Consider the following 20,530-nt stretch of genomic DNA (forward strand, 5'->3'; position numbering starts at 1 on the left):
ATTTTTTCTGACTATTTCAACGTTCATCGTGATAGTTCAGCTAATTTACCCAACATCTTTCATGAATTATTTAAACTTTAATATATTTTCTAAACCTAATGATAATTAGAATTTTCTAAACCTTACGAAAAACTACGTCCATTTTTGAAAACCGCGTTAAAATCCGTTCGGTAGATTTGAGTTTATCTCGTTCATACAGATGGACGCGGTAGGTAGATTTTGTTTTATTTATTGAATATGAGTATTTCCCAGTAAGTGTTACACCTTTAATATTTTTTTTTACAAATAATTCTCCAATCCTCCTTGCGTTACTTATACGTTGATGGTACTATATCAGAAAATGTCAACAAGATTTCAACTAAACGGGATGAATTGTACATAAGCACATATTGGTCCTCAATATTAATTTACATATGCTAACTATATACAGATAATTCTAGGTACAACCGAGTAATATACGTCGGATTTGCAAAAATATTGTACATTGAGGCAATAAATTCGATGGTACAACACTCAGGAGCGGAGCAATAACCAAAACTAATCTGGCAGTTTTGGTTCTTCGATAATGAAAAGAACTACATAAAATAGACACATGAAATCAAAATTTAATCGCGGAGCACTACTTCTTTTTTTAAACGAGGAGATCTATTATATTCAATGAGTATTTTTTTTGCTTGTTCACTGATTACTCAAAAACGGCGAAACTGATTTAGATGGTTACCTAAACTATTATCTAATCTCAAATTTTTTTGTTTGACGTATATTAAACAGAAATTGATTAGGTAATTTCTTAGTTAGTAGTGCAGCTCACATTAACACTTGCTCGCTCGCCGACTTCCAACAACTAATTAGTAATAACACCTGTCTGAGAAAATAATAATATAAGTATTTATGAACATATTCAACATATTGAGTATATTTTACAACAATCAGCTTGAACCAAACAAACGACCGATCGATATAAGCGGCTAACCTCGTATGTAAATGTACAAAAAAGTTTAAAAGTCTTCAAGGGTTTGGGATCGACTTCAGACGGTCTTGAAGTAGATATAAAACATTATTAAAGTATTATTAATATTATATTATTAATTTATTTGTTTGCATATTATTAAAGTCGATTAATTTCTGATATATGTATATAATAACACTAGTTTTCACCCCGGTCTTTGGGTGCGTATGAGTGGAGGCAGATGTTACGATAAAGTCCTAATCTGTAACCCAGAAAACGTGAATGCAAAATTACACTTACACACACTACAAACTAAACTACTCAATTAGTAAATGCGTGTAAACGTAACAAATAAACAAACAAAATCACTTTTGTTATTATAATAATGGTTAGAATTTATTAATGTTTCGATTTGAACTTTATGCATTTGAATTTCGAAATAAATGTCCTCAAAACAAGATGACTGTCGCATAATTATCTTGTTAAACTGTTACTTCTAAATTCGTTACTAAACCAAAAACATTCAACCCGCAAATATAAGTTTACTATAACTCGCAAACTTAATATGGTTTCGTAATTAGTCCATTTAAAACACAAGGCCTGTAGTTTTAGCTTGCTAAAGCAACAATTCCGCAGTAAAACTTGTGCTAATTTTACCAAGAACAGCAACAAAATACCACGGATCTTGTAACAATACGCTCACGTATTTTAAATTTAACGGCGTACTTTTGCTCACTACCGGTTCTTTCAAATTCAGAATATAACAGATGTAAAATTCTCGAAAACTTCATATTGACCGGAATGGCTGTGAAGAAACGTGGACCGAAACACGGTTATAGGAAAATTGTAGTGAATTTCATTTTCTTTGTCTATACTGCCTGCTGTATAGTGTAGTTGATTTGAATTCTAGTAACAAATTTTATTGTGGTGTGTGTTTGTGATTGTGAACCGATTGTAATGATTCTTAATTATTATGAAGGCCTTATACTTGACAGCTACCTTTAATATTATTGAATCACAAGTATTTCCACCCTTAATGCCGGAAAGTGCTAAAATTATTCCAAACGGTGCTCAATTTTAAAATAAAACAAAATCGAAGATAGTATTAATAATAAAAAATAGTAATGGGAGTAAATTTTGGATATTGGTTTTTTATATTATTATGATTTTCTTTATAAATATCGATTTTTTTAATCTTTTGAACTATTGTTACATGAGCTCCATCGAAAATACGTTAAAGTAAGGCACGGCGAAGACATTACACTGGCGTTTAAGACTCAAGACATTAGCCTAAAAACTTCCCTAAATATTCGGAGAGGCCTTCACGCAGGCTGCCATGTCGATGTTACGGTATATTAAGCAGAAACGCTACAAACCCTCGTCTCCATTCACAGAAAAAAACATTAGTGAAAAATAATTCATGAACTGCCCGATAAAGTTTTTCTGCAAACTGAAATCGGCTTTACTTATACGGAAAAAGCATTAAGTACTTTGGCGATTATTTTGAATAAAAGTCCCAAACCGTAAATGGTATCTACATTTATCATTCATTTTGTATAAAACTGTGTGTACATTATTCAATTTTAGTCAAATGGCTTAACGAAAAGTATTACGAAGCTAAGCAACAAAAAATAATTAAATAAATATTTGCCATCTTTTCACTTGTATTGGTTCAATTTTAAAATTATATTATTAATTATTTTCATTCGTTTTCATTCTTTTATTAGTGATAACAGTTGGTCAGATGATATCGAACTGTTAATTAGCGAGGGTAGTCAGTGGTAAATGCGATTGAAAGTTAAGCCTTTTACCTTTTGGATACTTTTTCATTATTTATTTTGTTTATTTTTGATCACGTGATATGTCAAATATAACATGTCATTCCTGAACATATTTTATACAAAATAATTTCTGTAAAATAGAATGAAATCTCGCGAGTGTGAAACGTAACTTTCACGCACACATAGATATTAAAGTTGCCACGTTTCATGTAGTTCTTTGGTAGTGCGTCTACTACATCTAAAATCTAGACATAAAATCTAAGACTCATGTTCACCACCAATCTATATATCAATGTCTTTTACTCACATGCAAATTAATATTTGTAACATTTTTTAATTATACATAGGAAAGAAAAAGTAAATAATAAAAATATATTTATTTATTACATTTAAAAATGAGTACGATATCTAGAAACGACTCGAAAATAATTGATACAGGATAAATAGAAACAAAAACTATATTTCAATCTGCTCTTGTTATCAACGTCTTAATTAGCGACTTAGCAAGACCATAGATATTCATACACCAAAAACTAATGAATAAAATCGAATTAAAACTTGTATTGTGAATGTAGTTTTTTTTTATTTCCTACTACCTCCTACATACACACAAAGGCAGGATTTCTTACGATATTTTCTTCGCCGAGTATGAAATGAATTATAAATAAAAATTAACCACATAAGAACTTAGTTATCGCATAAAATATTACCGAGATACTTTGATAGGCAGATAAATATCGAAATATTATACAAAATAATTCTATTGTGTACTACCTAAATGTACCTATTGAACTTAAAAAATAATATTTCACCCATTTTGCGACCTACAGCGACGCAATTATCAGTATCATTAGCCACTTCAGCTCTACCTCGCTTCCCATTTACAGAATCCGACCAATTTCGACTTTTCCTGGTTTAAAGAGGCCACCGTGAAATAGGAAGTTACGAAAATTCTTCGGCGTATAAGCAATAAGGTTGAAAATACGCCACGCGTTCTAATATTAGCGAAGATTTTTTTCCCGCAGCACGTGCTTAAGTGCCATCCACACGTGCATGCCAGCTTTGAAGAGTTATGAAAACTCGCCTTATTGGCGATACAAAATCGTAACGTGTGAATCAATTAATTCGAATAGGCAGGTTTTGAATAAACGTTAATACTAATCGCCGGAATTTTGGAAGAGTTGAGATTTTTAATGCACCTTTTTGGATCCTTTACTTTTAAAAGCTTGAACTTTAATATTTAACATGATAAATAAAAACTAAATTTGAATTGTTAAAATTTATATACACATGTAACGGCAATACACGAAGTATAATTTTGCAATCGTTCGTTTCAAAAACAATCCGATAATTTATTTATAATATGGTGCCGTTATAAACTTTATTACATGAACTACATAGCATAATTTAATATACTTTACTTAAATTTTTTATCGTTTAAATCTCATCTTCATATAATAATAATATGATAACTTGAAAAACTTGCCTATATTTATTAATATTAGTAGGAAATATAATGTGAGCGAAACAAACTTTACATTCCCGAGCGCTTAACTTTAGCATGTATTAATGTGCTAAGGTATAAAGTGTCTTATTAATCGTACTAGATGAGTACGTCTGATATCGTCGACAGACATCATTCTTAAGAAAGGCGGTCTCCGATTTATCACGGACACAGAACCATAGATCCTATGAGATATCATCTTTATTAATAATCATCTATTGTAAGTTTTTAAACATACTTTTAATAGTCTGATAGCATATATTATGCATGTAGTTATGTGGCTTGCATTTTAAAGGTCCCAAGGTCCTTGACATTTCTACTATAAATTTTAATAATTATATTTTATTAGATGATATAGAAGTTCATAACGGCAACTTCGATTAAATGATACGTAAGTAAACCGCTATATATATATTATAATAGATTTAATTTTATAGGACAAATCCGTCAGATATATAAAAAAAAAACATAATATGTTGTGCCGCAAATTTCCAAGCACAATTCAAAATATCACCAATATTTTATACATTCGTAGCTGTGTGATCTTAGTCAGATAAATTATCTGAATTTGAAATTAAACTTATAACGTTAACTATCATATTTTTTTATTATCTCAATTAAATAATCAAGCAACGTCATGGCGATAATTGCGTCACGTTTTTTACAAATAAGTTCTATCTTAATATAACATCAAATAAAGACAAATTACACACCAGTAACGAGTACATATACGTTATATTTAATTAGTCTTAATTGTTGTAATAATAGGCCCAGAGATAAAAACTAGCGATAAAGATTTCACATTCTATAAACGTTTATAAATCATAAACCGAACCGGCTTTGGCCAGCGTCTTGGTATCGTCGGTACTACCGACTCACTTATTTTACCGACTCAGTTATTTTACCGCCCAACAAAACTGTAGTCTTGTATGCCGATTTGAATTGGAATCAGTGTTATTAGAGGCACAAGGGACATCATATTTTATATCGTATGGTTGATGGCGCATTGTCACTTCCATTTGAGGTATGGGCATACGTCCAATTGATCTGAGTTTTAGTAAACATGTGTTTTTCGAGGCGCTGATAACGATTATGCGCTTAGTTTCGCAAAGAATGCGAAAATCATTGGAAAAGCCCATTAGTCTTCGATTTGACGTTTATTTTTAACGTTTAATTTCGGCGTGCCTTATAAATATACCAAAACTCAGATCAATTGGAAGTACACCTGCTATGGTGACCACTTAATATCAGGCGGTTGGTTTGATTTCCTTAAATAAATTGAAATAAAGATATATTGTGGTCGCTGTTTTGAATTTAGAAAACGTTTTCACCGCTAACTAAACCGCTTTTTTTAATTTAGCATAGGTAGGCGGATTGGCAAATGGGGCACCTGATGGTAAATAGTTACCAATAGTTACCAATGCCATTTGTGCCGTAAGAAATTTTAACGATTCCTTAAATGGGCAATGCTCCACCAAGCTTAAGAAACTGAGATATGTTTTTCCTTATGTTTATAGTTACCCTAGCTCATTCAAACCAGAACACAACAATCCGAATTATTGCTACTTAGCGGTAGAATTTATGATGAGTTTGTGCTACCTACATACTACCAAATTAACACATATCAAGTAACCTATAGAAGTATTTCGCTACTAGGGTATAAAAACAATAAATTTCAATGAAAAATAAGTGACTTATTACACGAAAAGTCTGTTCTCATTAAACTGCCATTAAATTATATAAAATATTCAGAAAACTTAAACTTCGAAGCTATCGTATATCTTTATATTGCTCGCAGGTGCACTGCAAACAGCAACAGGGATTATTATAACAATTTATCGGCTGTTCTCCAGTTATTACCAGATTAATTGAAATATACGGAGCTATAGCGTACAATTAGCAGCAAACATTTCAACAATTACCATTGATTCAATTATACCAACGAATGTTTTATTTTCAGAGCAGTGGATTGCTGCTTTTTGCATACAGAATACCTCATTAAGAGGTTTATTGATAAATTTTGCTGATTTCATCTTTAATTATTTCAGTTACCCGAATAAATTAAAACGTTAACAATTGTCTTGGAATTACTTTATTCGATATAATTTGTAATTTAAATTTTGTGTAAAACGAACGATTATTCCGATGTAGGTAGGTAACTTAATCGCATTAAATTTAACGAATTTTAAAAAAGAATATCTACAGAAAACAAATTCATTATGATGGTGTCATGTGAAAATTTTAAAACGTATCATATTAAAAACTTACGTTATAGATCCCTCAAATTACAGTTTTTTCAACTCTAAAAAAAATATGTTTTATAATATATATATATTTGATATGAAACATGAATACCGCGATATACATATAGACACGGAACGGAGTGTATATATAACACAACGACCAGTGTCGAATTAATCAATAAAAAATATAATCACTATACATTGCTTACTTGTAATTAAGTTGGCTGAGTATTCAAAAATGATTCTTAATAAAGAGATAAAGTACTAAATTTATTTATAAAAACGGAGGTTGTCAAATATCTGTCTCTCCTAAGGGAAAAGAAAAAAAAATCAACGAATAAACTTGAAGGTATTGGACAATAAATGATTTGAATTGTCGCTAAAGATTTTGTAAATTTCAAAACTACTAAGAAAAAAAAATGTCGTAAGTCTGAAGACAATCGTTTCGGTCAATATTTTTTTTTACACTTACAACTTGCATCATTAATTTTGAATATAATCCCAATATTATTTGCGACGTTTTTTCCATAGAAGAGGCTATGTCTCACAAATCACGTAGGCATCTTCTTATCAACATTTAATATGTTATAAATAATCTTAGTGTACATAACAGATCACAAACTTAAGCACTTCGCATACTATTATTAATAAAACAATTATGAAATCCCGCATGTTTATATTTTGAAAAAAAAAACCTTGTTGGCTTTTCGAAAACTATCCTTACTAATATAAAAATAGCATATAGATATTGTTAGCCCTTGCTTATATTTTTATATGAGGACATGAATTTTTTCCACAATACACGAAGTTTTGTGATAAAGAAAGGTCAATTTTCTCTCAACAAATTCTTCGGTTTTGTTACCAAAATTACTAAGTTTTAAAATGCGGTCGGTGTGAGATGAAAACAGAGGTCAACATTAATAATACATCTAGATCAGTTAACGCTTCTTTCGATGCATCGAATGAAATCGGTCGATTATCGACTTACATATTTCTGTACCGGGCGGCAACAAACAAGCTGGAATGTGGTATATGAATACTTTCATTTAGAATTTTACATTTCCAATTTGGGGATATAACAGAACATTTCGCACGATATTCCATTGTTTGTTCACCACGAATGTTTTGAATGATCAGTCAAATTAAGTCACACAACTCTCGACAATGTTTACCAAACAATAGAGTCTATAACTGAGAGCGGGTATTAGCGGAACTGAAATGTTTACTGTATACTTGTTTCGTAATTTATCGCCTGGACGCGTTCCGAAAATGTTTGGAAAACAAAGAATAGCCGGATGCTTTCAACGTTTTGTTCAATATTATATGTTTATTCACTAAATTGAGTGGCAATAACTTTGAAAATTTTTATTATATACATTAGGTGAGTTACGTGTACACTGAAAATTCGTACATCTTTCAATAGTATGTAATTCCAAATTTATTTTAATATACCGAATTGCAATCTCAGTCCATTCGCGAACGTTGTAAGGTCACTCGCGCATAAGATAACAATGCGTCTTTAATATGCTGAAGTTGACATTTTATTCCACTTTGTATGACGAACATAACGAGTGACTCAAAATACATCGAATTTAATCTTTAATAAAATCCAAATCTAACATTAAGACACAACCGTTTAAAGGCTACTGTATCTCGCCATTTGTTTATTTTAACACCAATACGTAATGAGTTTTTTGAGTAAAAAAAATGATAAAACTGGCTCAATTTATACACCAATACAAAACTATACGTTAAAGTTTATGTTACACTTAAACTTTCTAACGCTATTGTAACTATTACTTTGTAATACAATAGTCTTATGTCACGGCAATGTTTTGTATACAAAGATGTTATGCTTGAACTTGACACAGCGTATGTAAATGTGTAACTTTGCTGCTAAGGATATTCTCGGTCGTTTCCACGTTGAGTGTCTACACACAAGTTATCAAACAGAACTTTTTTTTTCTTATTTCACTCAGAAAATACATGCACATTAATAATTCATGAAGTCCCTTTTGGAACGATCATTTAGATATCTCGTAAGACGCCAATCGATATATTTTTTTAATATTTTTATTTTGTGTGTAATAATATTATGATTTAAGTAAGTGGTTTTAAAATATATCTTTAGTAAATGTATAGAAGTGGCTCTCAGTTTGTGACATAGCTTAATCGGTTTTGTTATTATTAAATACTAAATTTAAATGAATAGCTACTACGGATCATATGATCAAAAACTTTTCGTCAAAAAATAACTAATATTTAAGTCTAATATTTGCGTTAGTAAAATGAACTAAAAGCTCGGTATAAATTATAAAGTTTTTTTTTTATAAAACCCTGCATGCTTTTAGAGTGTATCCTAAGGTTTTGAACCTATGATACTATTAACTCGAAATACGTAACTAGTTAACCCGGACTATGTAGTAAGTAAATAATACAAGACAAATATGTATATTAATAATTAAAAAAATAATAATAATGTATGTACTTAAGAAACAATATTAATTAGATTTTCTGATGCACGATTTTAATATTTGTACATTGCTTATATTAGAATTTACTATAGATTATTTTTTTAATTGTGTAGAAAATAAACAAAAGAATCTTAATTTTTTCGATATTTTTTAAAGATTACTATACTAATAATTTTGAGTAAATAAAAAAGTGAATAATCTTCTCTGATAAAAAGTTCATTGTATCGATTGCTTTTATATTATTAAGGTTAACGTCTCAACTGAAATTTAACCCTATTCGTGACCCGATGGCACTCTGTTACAAAACAATCGATTATCGGCGTAATTGTATTGATTCAGTAGTTTCGGGCCCACGAGCAAGGTGCGCCTGAGACGAACACGGTGCACTGCATTCTTCCAAGAGGGACGGAAGGGATTCGGTTGCATTCTTACTTATTCTTACCGCTTTAACTGGAAAAATCCACTAAAATAACAAAATCCACTTAACACATATTGTTTAGTCCTCCTCGTACTATTTTCAAACACACACGAAATATTCTCTTTTGTTTTACATCACTACCGAAAAAAATTGGTACATGACTGACAAAACACACAAGCGAATGACTGGGGTATAACAAGTAAACTGGATTCATTTGGCTTGTCCGTCCGACGCGGAATGCTATTGTTGTGTCTCTTTCCCTCTTAAGCCGGGAACGATTTTGTCTCGCTCGTTTAGAGAAAGGCGCCAATGCTCGGGCGCCGACTTCTTCCTCCGGGATGGTATTCAACAAAACAAAAGCTCTATTGAAACAAGTTACTGGTAATGGAGCTTGTGGCCTCAGGTGGCTGTCAAGAAAACATGATTTTTAAGTCTGTAACAAACGAGTATATCATAAGCGAGTTTAATAATATACAATTTACAGATGCTGTAATAATTCAACTTGATTTTTCTAACGAATTAGATACAAAATTAAATTGTCAGTAAATTATATCATTTCATTACTTTTTTTTCAAAGACCACTAATTTTCTTTTCAAAATAAACATACAACTTTCGTCTGAAGTGAGACTGACAATGGCCTATTCGGTTAGGATTTCGGGATCATACTTTCGACGAAAATTTTCATTTATATATTAAATATATAGGTACGTAACAAAAACTTACATACATGACCTTATTTTAAATATCATTTTTTGTAATTTTTTTAAGCATAAATAATTAATGTAACTTTTTAATATTACAAAGGCCAGTTATTCTCTTTATACGATAAGACAGAAGACAGAAGCTTAGGTATATTTAAAATAAATAATAATCGCATAAATATTTACCGTATAACCTTAAAAATAATGCGTTTATTAAAAGCTGCGTTTTATTATCTGCATATAAACTAAACGACCCAATGAAAAATATAACAAAAACCACCTGTAAATGTAATCGTCGTCTCACTGCAATAAAAGTCAACATTTATTTTATAGCTGCGTAGGAGCACATCTGATCACCGCATATCTATAAAAAAAAATTAAAAAAATAGTAGATGTTATACGTTACGAAATGGGTGTTCTTACGCTCTTAGGCAATATAATCGTCTGTTTGTTTTACGTTATAAAGTTTTTAGTTTTATGATTATAATTTTGATTATTGAATAGCTATTAGTTTTAAATTATGGAAAGTATAATTAAAAATTAACTTATTAATTAAAATATGGCTGCAACATTAATCCACAATAATGAATGTGGAAAATTAAATTGAACTAAGTATATTTAAAATTATACATAATATAATATGTGAAAAAAACACGAAACAGACTTTGCAGTAGTTATGATTAATGTCAATTAAATAGAGTTAATATTAATTAAATAAGTTACGTTTATACTACTATTATAAATACGAAACTCGAAAGTCACCATATCTATCTGCCAGTCTGTCTGTTGCCCTTTACTACAAAACCGAATTTGATGAAATTTGATAAATGGCAGATGCTATTTTTTTATACGTATCACCTAACGATCAACCCCTGCAAAGCGAGCGACAACTAGTACTGAATATATTAAAGGCATTCTGATAAACAGCGTATAGCCTCAAATTTAAATCGTAAATCTTTACATTTGTGGAAGACCTTTATTTTGTAATTTAGAGAACCGAAAATAATGATATGTGACCTCAAAAGAGGCAAGGGATCTTCAACATCATCCAATCGTTTCATTTAAAATGAAATCTTTATAAAAAACTAAGACAAAAAAATAAAGCTGAAAATGCACAATATCTTTTCGATGGCTTTTCAAAATAGAAAAAAACTAAAAAAATATTGCAAAAACATATGTATGATTATAATTTTTAAACAAACAGCATGATATAATTTCATCATTTAATGACAAGTTCGCCATATTCAAATCGTAATAAAGAAATAAATAACAAACTATAATAGATGTACAATCTTCGTTTTAAAACGCACGGTGCAATAATCTTCACCAGACGTCAACTTCCGACGTCATATTTTTTCTATGGTGCATTGCATTGTAACAAATCATTTCTGGATGTATTTTTTTTTATGATATGAGATTTATGATAGAATCTCACAAGCATTCCACCTAACAAAAAATGAACGGAAACATTAATGTTCAGACTCAGACCTGTATTATTATCACACAAAATTACTAGTCGCGTATATGTCTTAATACTCTGTATACCTACGTACTTATATTATTATATAAGGGCATCTGGCATAGACTTACACATAACATTCTGACGTACTGTTAAATACCATTCTTAATATATCTTAAGAAATATTAAGATATTCATAACAATTCAAAAAAATACTCTAAAAAAATTCTGATACATAACAAGCATGAAACCTATACCAATGTTTTTTTAAAGCAAATCTAATGATCTCACTATCTGTCTATTAGTGAAAATAATATCAAAATCCTCATAATTACTTAGATAGCGCGATATATATGTACGTAAAGGTACGGAACACTTTAATTTACAATAAAAAAGTTGTCTTTTCTACTATTTGATGATTGATGATTGAAAGAGAGAATCATTGGGCACAATTAGTAATCACAATGTCTTAACCCTCAAACGAGAGTTGAAAAATAAATTAGAAGCCAATTTATGTGCACTGTGCACATAAATTGGCTTCTAATTTAAAGCCTCAATTAAATTTCATATTATACAATATCGATGAAATAACGTAATTACATGGAATCTTAAAGAAGAAACGAAAACATAACAAAACATTTAACATAAAAATCTATTATCATAGTTCTAAAGACAACGGTCAATTCCAAATAAACAATACGCCTACGTACATATATGTCGGCGGAAAATCACGCATTTAAGAAAAACACGTGCCCGGAAATTATTGTTTTAATTATTTTTAATAATTGAAAACTGTTTGATTATTAAATTAATAATATTTAGTGAATTTTGAGATGTTAAATTAGTTTGAACTTATTCACCGTCCATAAATAGGTGTTATATTGAGTGAATAGTGCCCCATTTTTGTTATAAAAGACCGAACGCCCGCCGGTATTGAGAGGATTGTTCGAGCCGTCGGAACTCGGAGCGATCGGACCTCCTCAGTTTGAAATAAATCAGAGAAGAATATTTCCCGAGTTTAATTTCATACCTTCGAGGATGGATAGAAATCTAAACCCTCACATTCGTGACGTCAGCAATGCTGACGTCATGTTTTTTAAAAACAAGCCGGAACAAGCCACTTCGTCATATAAATGGTGCCCATAATGTGACCCAATCATTGGCCCAACTTCCTTTACAGTTAGATTCCGTTCGAAAGTTCTTCTTTTGGACAAAGTTTTATCTTGGACAAACATATAACAAATCTGTCATAGTCTGCTGTGTTAGTCAGACTATATCTAAGCATTTTGTGGTTCCTTATTAAAACTACAATAGTTCATTTATCAATTTATTTTATCTTTATATGCGACTGGGTATTTGAACATATCTCACATCTTTATATAACACCATACAAAACGTTTCCCTGGTACTCGTAAAATATTTCACTTGATTAGCTAATACTACTACAAGACAAAATATACATTCCAAGCTATCCTTAAAGTTAACGAGATGACATTGTAGAGCTGTTACAATAACTTAATTTTCTACTAAAAATTCCAAATGATTGGCATTTTTAGTAGAAAATTCAACTTGTCAGTTCAGTAGTAGAAAAAAAAGGGAGTTTCTATTTGAATCACACAAGGTTGAACGCGGTATTCTCAGGAAGTGCATACTGTGATTATAGGATCCAATAAAGAAATACAAGTCCGATGTTTATCCCTTTTTTGATTTGCTCTATTTTTACGGAAGATATACATATATATCATTTCAAGATACGACCCTGAGGTGTGAAGTAGTAATCAATACAAGTCTTTAGACATGTAACAACACTATTTTATGCCTTTTCGAGAACTTTCCGTCGACTATCACTTACGATTCCGATAACTCATTACCAGAAACAATACCCAATGACGTAGTATACTTTTTCTTTTTACCTAAGGAATATTTCAGTACTAGTAATTTAAATTCATTTATATAAGCCAATATCAGATAAAACCGAACGATCCACTTCCAAGAGCTTTTTATTTATACATATCACAAAAAAATTTACATTCATAAAATATTGTAATCTCGTGTTCATTTTGGGGTCAATGCTGAATATGTTTGAATAAGAATCCGATGCAACAATTCAATTAACAAACTTAGACCATAAAAACGTTATAATAAATAATCAAAAATGCGACATGATAACATCAAACTACTTTACACACTAAAAATCATTTGTTTTTTTTTTAATCTTTGCAAGTTAGCACCAATCAACAATTTAGGACCAACTAGTGCAACCACACGCTAAGAACCGTCTGTGACGCACACAGCTTTATAATAATATTTATTATAAAGCTGCGGTCACAGATGTATAATCAGGTGATTGCCAATCTCTGTTGTTATTTAAACTCGTCACACGTCTAGCCGTAACTTTGCAAACGATCCCTAACCCAATTAATCTCGTAAGTATTCTTTAAGATCCTTTTAGATTTAATGATGTGATTATAAGAGTTCAAAAAGTTCGCTCTAGACGTTTTGTTTTTCATTATTTTTGCAAGGATGTCCAACAAATAATTTATAGAATGTAAACATATTTTTATTTTCTAATTGTCAATTTATAAGTAGGAAAATCATTTATGGTTATTTCATTTTGAGATTTTAGGTTTCATATTAAATGACACGTTCGCTTTTTGCACTAATTTATCACATAAAAATATTATTTTGTAATAGTAGTGAACTTAATTGATAGCATCTGAAATTCTAAATTATTTGAGAGATACACATGAATAAAAACTTATACTTATTATGTAATTAGGTTAAGCCATGTAGAACAACTAGCTATGTTATAAATTCAATAAGTTGTTGATGAAAAGTCATCAAAGTACATATAAAGTTGTGCTTCAGTTAAATTCAGTACAAAAAGGGAACACACCACACCTAAGTTTTGAAGTAAAAAATAAATTAGACTAAATAAATTAACTTATTCCACACATCACTATTATAACTCGGAATGTTCAACATTTTCTTCACCTATTTGCGGTATTTCTGTCTCCTCACCGCCGGAGTCTTCCTCTTGTTTTGGTTCTGTCACTGGTTTTTCTTCTTGTTCTACAGTTTTCTCTTCTTGACCGTTTAAGCCATTCTCTTCTGGATCAATGACTGTCTCAGTTTTATTTTCAGTCTCTTTCTTAGCTGGCTTTTTCGGCTTCCATATTTTCATCTTATTCAATAGATACTTAACTTCTCTATCCAAATTGGTTATTTTTTCTCGAATGCTATCAACCGTCAATTTAATGTCCTCATTTTTCTTCAATGCTTTTTGTTCCTCGATAGATTTCTGGAGCCATGATTCGGTTTCTTCAATTTTCTTTTCAAGAACAGTAATTTCCACGTCAGTAAATACGTCCCTCTCTGCATTTGCTTCTTTAGTATAGTTCTTGGACATTTTAAGGAATTCCTTCGAGCTATTTAGGAGATTACGAATAGCGGCCACAGCATCTGGCCTTTCTCTGTGTTCCCAATGTTTGTAGAATACGGGATTAGTCTTTTCTTTTAGTAAAGACAATTTCTCTTCATACATTTCAGTTGGCGCCTCATACCCGTCATCATAAAGCCATTCCGACGTTTCGGTACATATTTTTCTTATTTCTTCGATCTGCTCCGGTGTTCCACATTCGGAATATTCTTCCGTGTCAATTTTCATCTGTGCGTCAACAACGAATGCTTCCAAGTTATTGAGGGCTGTTTCTCTTTCAATTCGTTTTTTATCAATATTATTTAACTCTGTTATTTTTGTTTTTGATAACTTGAACTCTTCCGGAGACAGAGGTTCCAAATTTAAAATTTCTTCCTGGGCTTTGATGGGCTCTTTCAAAACAACAATTTTAGGTTTTGGTTTGCTTTCAGGTTCAGTAGTATTCTGTTTGTCTGTGGTTGTTTCGTTTGTTTTAACTGTCTCATTCTTTTCGGCTTCATGTGGTTGCTCATCTGGTTTATCTTCGGTTTTTTCTTCAGCTTTTTCGGGCAATTCAGAATCGGATCCAAACAACTTGCTAATAGTGCTACCAATTTTAGACAAAGTACTGTCCTTGTCTTCATCTTCCTCAGTTACAGTTTTCTCAGCAACAAATTCTACATTAACTAAATTGAGAACTCCAGAATCATCTAAATTGAAATGTGCCTTAATGCCTTTGTGTTCTATATTTTCTCCTGAATTTTTCACCAGTGCTTCACGAACGCCAGTTAGTACAACTTGTGTTAAATTTAAGGTTCCAATACTTTTAAGTTCATTAGAAGGAATATGATCCAATTCTGCATAGTTCACATTGAAAGAGAAGTCATCCATGTGTTTGTTGAAAGTTATAACCTTTTTCTGTGGGTAGGGATTCATGGGTCCAAAAAGTGTTCTCTTAATCTGTAACAATTACATTTATTATCACACAATCAACCTATTGAAGTTGGAATATAAATTATAAATTAAATTAATATTTATGATTAAAAAAATAAAATATATTTTCAACTTACATATTCCTGTAAAAAATAGAGGAATAATATGAGTTACTTTGTAATAAACTTCTTTCTTACATCTTTATGATTACAAAAATAGTTTTTTTATTTCATATTATAGTACTTACCAATTTGTCATTGCCATCAACATGTCGAGTAAATACAACTTGAATAGGAAGGATGACAGCATCGCGTACGTTCAATGCCGCAACTTTATATCCGGTAGCAAGTGATGCCGCCCTAAAAAGATTTTTCATTTAAGAATCTTATCAGCTTTCAGGCTTTCTGCTTTATTTTATTTTATTATATAAGCACATACAAAAAAATTGTGGCAACAATGAATTTGATACCTTAAAACTGTAAATGGTGGTTCTACAGCCAATTACTACAAAAAAAACCTCTACAGAGTAGTCCTCAAATGCTAGTTAACATACAATTTGTTTAATTTTGAAAACACCTAATCCTCAAGAGACAATTTTAGTTTACATTTTTAACAGATTGTCTCGTAAATCAGCTGATCATCTCAATGTTATATACATACACATATACATTGTAGTCCAATAACATCATTCTCATGACAGTATTTCTACTAAGTGCTTTTTGCATCATATCTATTGGCTATCTACGGACGCCCTACATAATATAATAATAACCTATAGACAGCGCCAAGTGTAGCCGCCTCATCAGCATTAATGGAGCGGGAAGGTTCGAGTCCCACTGCCGTCCTCAGCACTTCCTGCACAGCGGGCACGCGGGAAGCCCCTCCGGCAACTATGAGTCGCGCGCCGCTGCCAGAGCCCGCCGCCGCCGCCACCGCGCGCTGGATGACGCCAGACACGCGCGGCCACAGGTCAGAGCAGAGAGCTTCGAAATCGGCGCGTGTCACCTGCATAATAGGAAACATATCCATGTAAACCTATTTTATGATTACATCAATAATACATACTGATTCAACTATTGATATTTTGTACATTACAAACAATCATATTTATCATGATCATACATAATAATTCATACATAGCAAATAAAATGAAGTTGTGAAGTTTTGTGTAGCAATATCATTATGGTCAACCTCAAAGTAATATAAAAAATAAATAAATAAACATTACTTTAGACATGCATGCATATACAATAAATCTAAATTAAAAACAATATAGTTTTTATTGACTATAATCAGTTAATACTTATTAGAATACTAAGGATCAAAACATTTTATCAGTGGGTTCCAGCTTGAAGAGAAAGTTTGTCAGTGTAATTTCAGAGACTTATAACATCTCAGAAATTATGTTTGGGAGTCAGTGGTGGTAAAACTACTTGCACAGCAAATGGGCGACCACAACTATTTACCATCAATCAGACTTATCTTTTTCCATAAAAAAAAAAAAATTGGGCCTTGATACTTACATACAAAATAGTGTTTGCAAGTTTAGCAGAAGTAAAGTATTATATATATATATATATATATATATATATATATATTGTACTAGTAAAAATTCATTTTAAAATGACATTTTGTAAACATTTACAAAAAATACTCACCAAATGTTTGAAGTCTTTGTCATCCAGCAAGCTCTCAATCTGGGCGTAATGTTCAGTGTTAGCAGAGAGTACAATCTTCACCCTTTCAGCCTCCCTGAATAGTTTCTCCATAGAGCGAGGTGAAGCTCTAACATCACCACCTCCATTTGCCTCCCAGGCTTTGATGAGGTGCTCTCTCAATCGCAATGTCATTTCTAGTCCTCCTAGAGTTCTAAATACAAAAATTCATATAAGTATATATTAATTGAATTAAAGTTATAATCCTAAAACACATTTGCATAAAATTAATTAAAATAATATTACCTGTCATAGCCCACACCAATGACTTGTAATTGGGGCACCGTTTCAACATAGCCCTTCTCTTTAATCTTCACAGTTCTGTATTCAACAAGTGCAGCCTTGGTTGATGCAGCACCCATGTCAAAGAATAGTGCATGCCAAGCTGTTTCGTTGATCTCCTATCAAAATAAAAAATATTTATTTAATAAAAATAAAAATATATCTGCTCAAATAAATTGAATAATATGTAAGCCAATGTGTCGATGACAGAGAAGCATTATAATAAACAAGCTATAAAATGATACACGCCAAGTCTGAGGCCTCTCGTTAAGAAGATTTAGAACTTATTTATTCTACCACTGCTATAGATTAATAAATACACAAGTAGCTAAACATCATATAACATCTGCAGCTTTCCTCGTAATATTTACTATCACCACTGGAAATAAGATAAATAAATGCTTATCTGCTTATAATATCTAATCCATGCCCATAATATTAAAAATTATTTAAAGATTTGTATGAAAAATATCACCTTCCTTTTAAAAAGTACTCTAGTAATTACAACATACCTTTCGCCTAAATATACCATAGTTGATTGCAATAGCTGTATAATCATTGATCAATTGTAATACATTCAATCCAGCAAGAGATGCAGCTTCTTTCATAGCCCTTCGTTCAACTTGGTTGAAATATCCAGGGATTGTGATCACACATTCAGTTATTGGTTGACCTAATTGAAAAATAAGAATGATTTTCTAGACATTTCATATAAAATAGTATAGCTAATATTATTTTATTTAAATAAAAAAATTACTTAATCTGATATAATATTAGAAAATAACATACAACAATATAAAGCAAATTCTTTATTATAACAATAAATCCTCTTAAAAAATGCACTATAAAAGCAAAAAAAGGAATTGACTACTTTTAAAATATTTTAATGAAACAAATTTAATGTTCCTTACCGTGACTAATTTCAGCAAAATCCTTGGCTTTAGCCAAAAGCTGAGCCACTAGCTCTTCTGGTGTGTACTTAGTGTTATCATCATGAATGAACTCAGGGGTACCTCTATCTGTAGGTGCTATTTCATAATAGGGAAATCTCTCTCTGGAAATAAAAAAGAAATTTTAACAACTTAATGCTTATTGACATTAAATTCATATTTACTAACCAATTTATGCATACTAATTTTTTCACTCATTTATTTATTAAAAGAAAAATAACAACAAATTAATCTATTTTGCTACTCCTACCATTGGAATAGACTATAATTTATATATTGTATCCTTCAGTTACAATATAAACTTTACCTATATTTGATATTACATTAATATTTATTAATTATTATATATGGTAACTAGTTCTTAGCTGTATAAATGAGTATTCAAGTTATAATTGGCAACTAAAATGCAGTTAATTACAGCAGATCAACAAAATAAATAAATTCACTAGCCTAATTCTCCCCACAACTACCAAGTGTTATTTATTTTTTCAATTGTATATATTAACCTATGTATGTACATATAAAATAAATATTTTATATTTATTTTATATAAATATTCTGTATTTACTTTATCCTATTGGTTTCATCATGTTTGATATTAAAACTCAAACAAAAATGTAAAAGTGACAACTGAATTAGAAAGTATTTTAACATTCTAACTTTTTGTAAAGAAAAAAACTGTTTTTTAAGAAAATAAGACTACTGTAGTAGAATCACTGGCAGAAAAAAAATTAATAGTGTTTTTAATAAATTAAGACATTTTACATATGTTTAAAAATCTTTGTAATTACCATCCATCAAATTTATTGGCAAATAAATAAATTGTCTAAATAAGCTCACTGATCATTATCATGTTGTTATAATTTATACTAAGGACATAAACTTCCAAGTATTTTAAGTCAACTTACTTGTATGCTTGAACCAAAGGATGGTCATATGGCTTTCCAAGTAGGTCCAATAAGTATTTGTAAGAATTTTTGGGAAATCGTACACCAACTGTCACAGCATCTTCCCCAAATGTCCTCACATCATCTCGAAATGCAACCACAGCTGGTGTTTTCCTCTTTGACTCTTTATTGAGTACTATCTCCATGGGCACTCCGGGTGACACGATACCAATTTTCATCCATTCCGATCCGAAATCTACGGATATTACTGCGGCTGCATCCACATTCTGACTCAGAAGTAATGGTAACAACGCCAAACATAATATTCTACACATCTTCTGTGAAAATAAATAAATTCGTCTTAATACATCGAACACCGAAAACGCTGTATTCAGAAAAATTCTAGACTGTCAACGCGGTCTCATGTTTTGTAGAAATATATGTACTTACGATAACTAGAGCCATTTTCTATTACAAAAACACATCCAGTTTCTGAAACTTACGTATTTCTTAAGTTTAAATGGTTAAATATTTATAATTTCTAGTACATTATTATTTTGTAGAGTGGGCCAGCTACTTTAGTCCACGTCAAGTTTAACGTGTTTTCTTCTTTTTGGCTGGTGACGTCGTTGCCAGATTTAAAAAAAATACTTTTTTTTGTTATACTTCTTATTATTAAAAATATTTTATTAGAATAACTAAATGTAATTTTAAATTGACTGTATTTAATATTCTTTTAATCTATATAACTATACCTACTAATAATATAAAGCTTGATTTTGTATACAACGGATCTCTACGTTTCATAATAACAT

The 20,530-nt window shown here is 30.8% G+C and overlaps 2 protein-coding genes across 2 annotated transcripts in view; both read right to left on the reverse strand.

Annotated features, from left to right (window-relative positions):
• LOC113399100 (interference hedgehog-like) overlaps nucleotides 1–9,605 on the reverse strand; it is a 47,417-nt gene extending 37,812 nt beyond the window's left edge. Inside the window, exon 1 of the mRNA XM_026638136.2 lies at nucleotides 9,394–9,605. The gene's annotated coding sequence lies outside the window, so the exon portion shown is untranslated. The remainder of the gene's footprint in view (nucleotides 1–9,393) is intronic.
• A 3,238-nt stretch (nucleotides 9,606–12,843) lies between these two features.
• Nucleotides 12,844–20,335, reverse strand: LOC113399184 (hypoxia up-regulated protein 1). Its single transcript, XM_026638267.2, has 9 exons — nucleotides 20,166–20,335; nucleotides 19,737–20,053; nucleotides 18,790–18,932; nucleotides 18,391–18,551; nucleotides 17,843–17,997; nucleotides 17,540–17,750; nucleotides 16,654–16,886; nucleotides 16,129–16,240; nucleotides 12,844–15,908 (listed from the first exon to the last, which is right to left on the reverse strand). The coding sequence occupies exons 1-9, from the start codon at nucleotides 20,178–20,180 to the stop codon at nucleotides 14,493–14,495; spliced, it is 2,763 nt and encodes a 920-aa protein (XP_026494052.2). The 5' UTR covers nucleotides 20,181–20,335; the 3' UTR covers nucleotides 12,844–14,492.
• Between the last annotated feature and the right edge of the window lie 195 nt (nucleotides 20,336–20,530).

This window comes from Vanessa tameamea, chromosome 15, assembly GCF_037043105.1.
Source record: "Vanessa tameamea isolate UH-Manoa-2023 chromosome 15, ilVanTame1 primary haplotype, whole genome shotgun sequence".
Lineage (NCBI taxonomy): Eukaryota > Metazoa > Arthropoda > Insecta > Lepidoptera > Nymphalidae > Vanessa > Vanessa tameamea.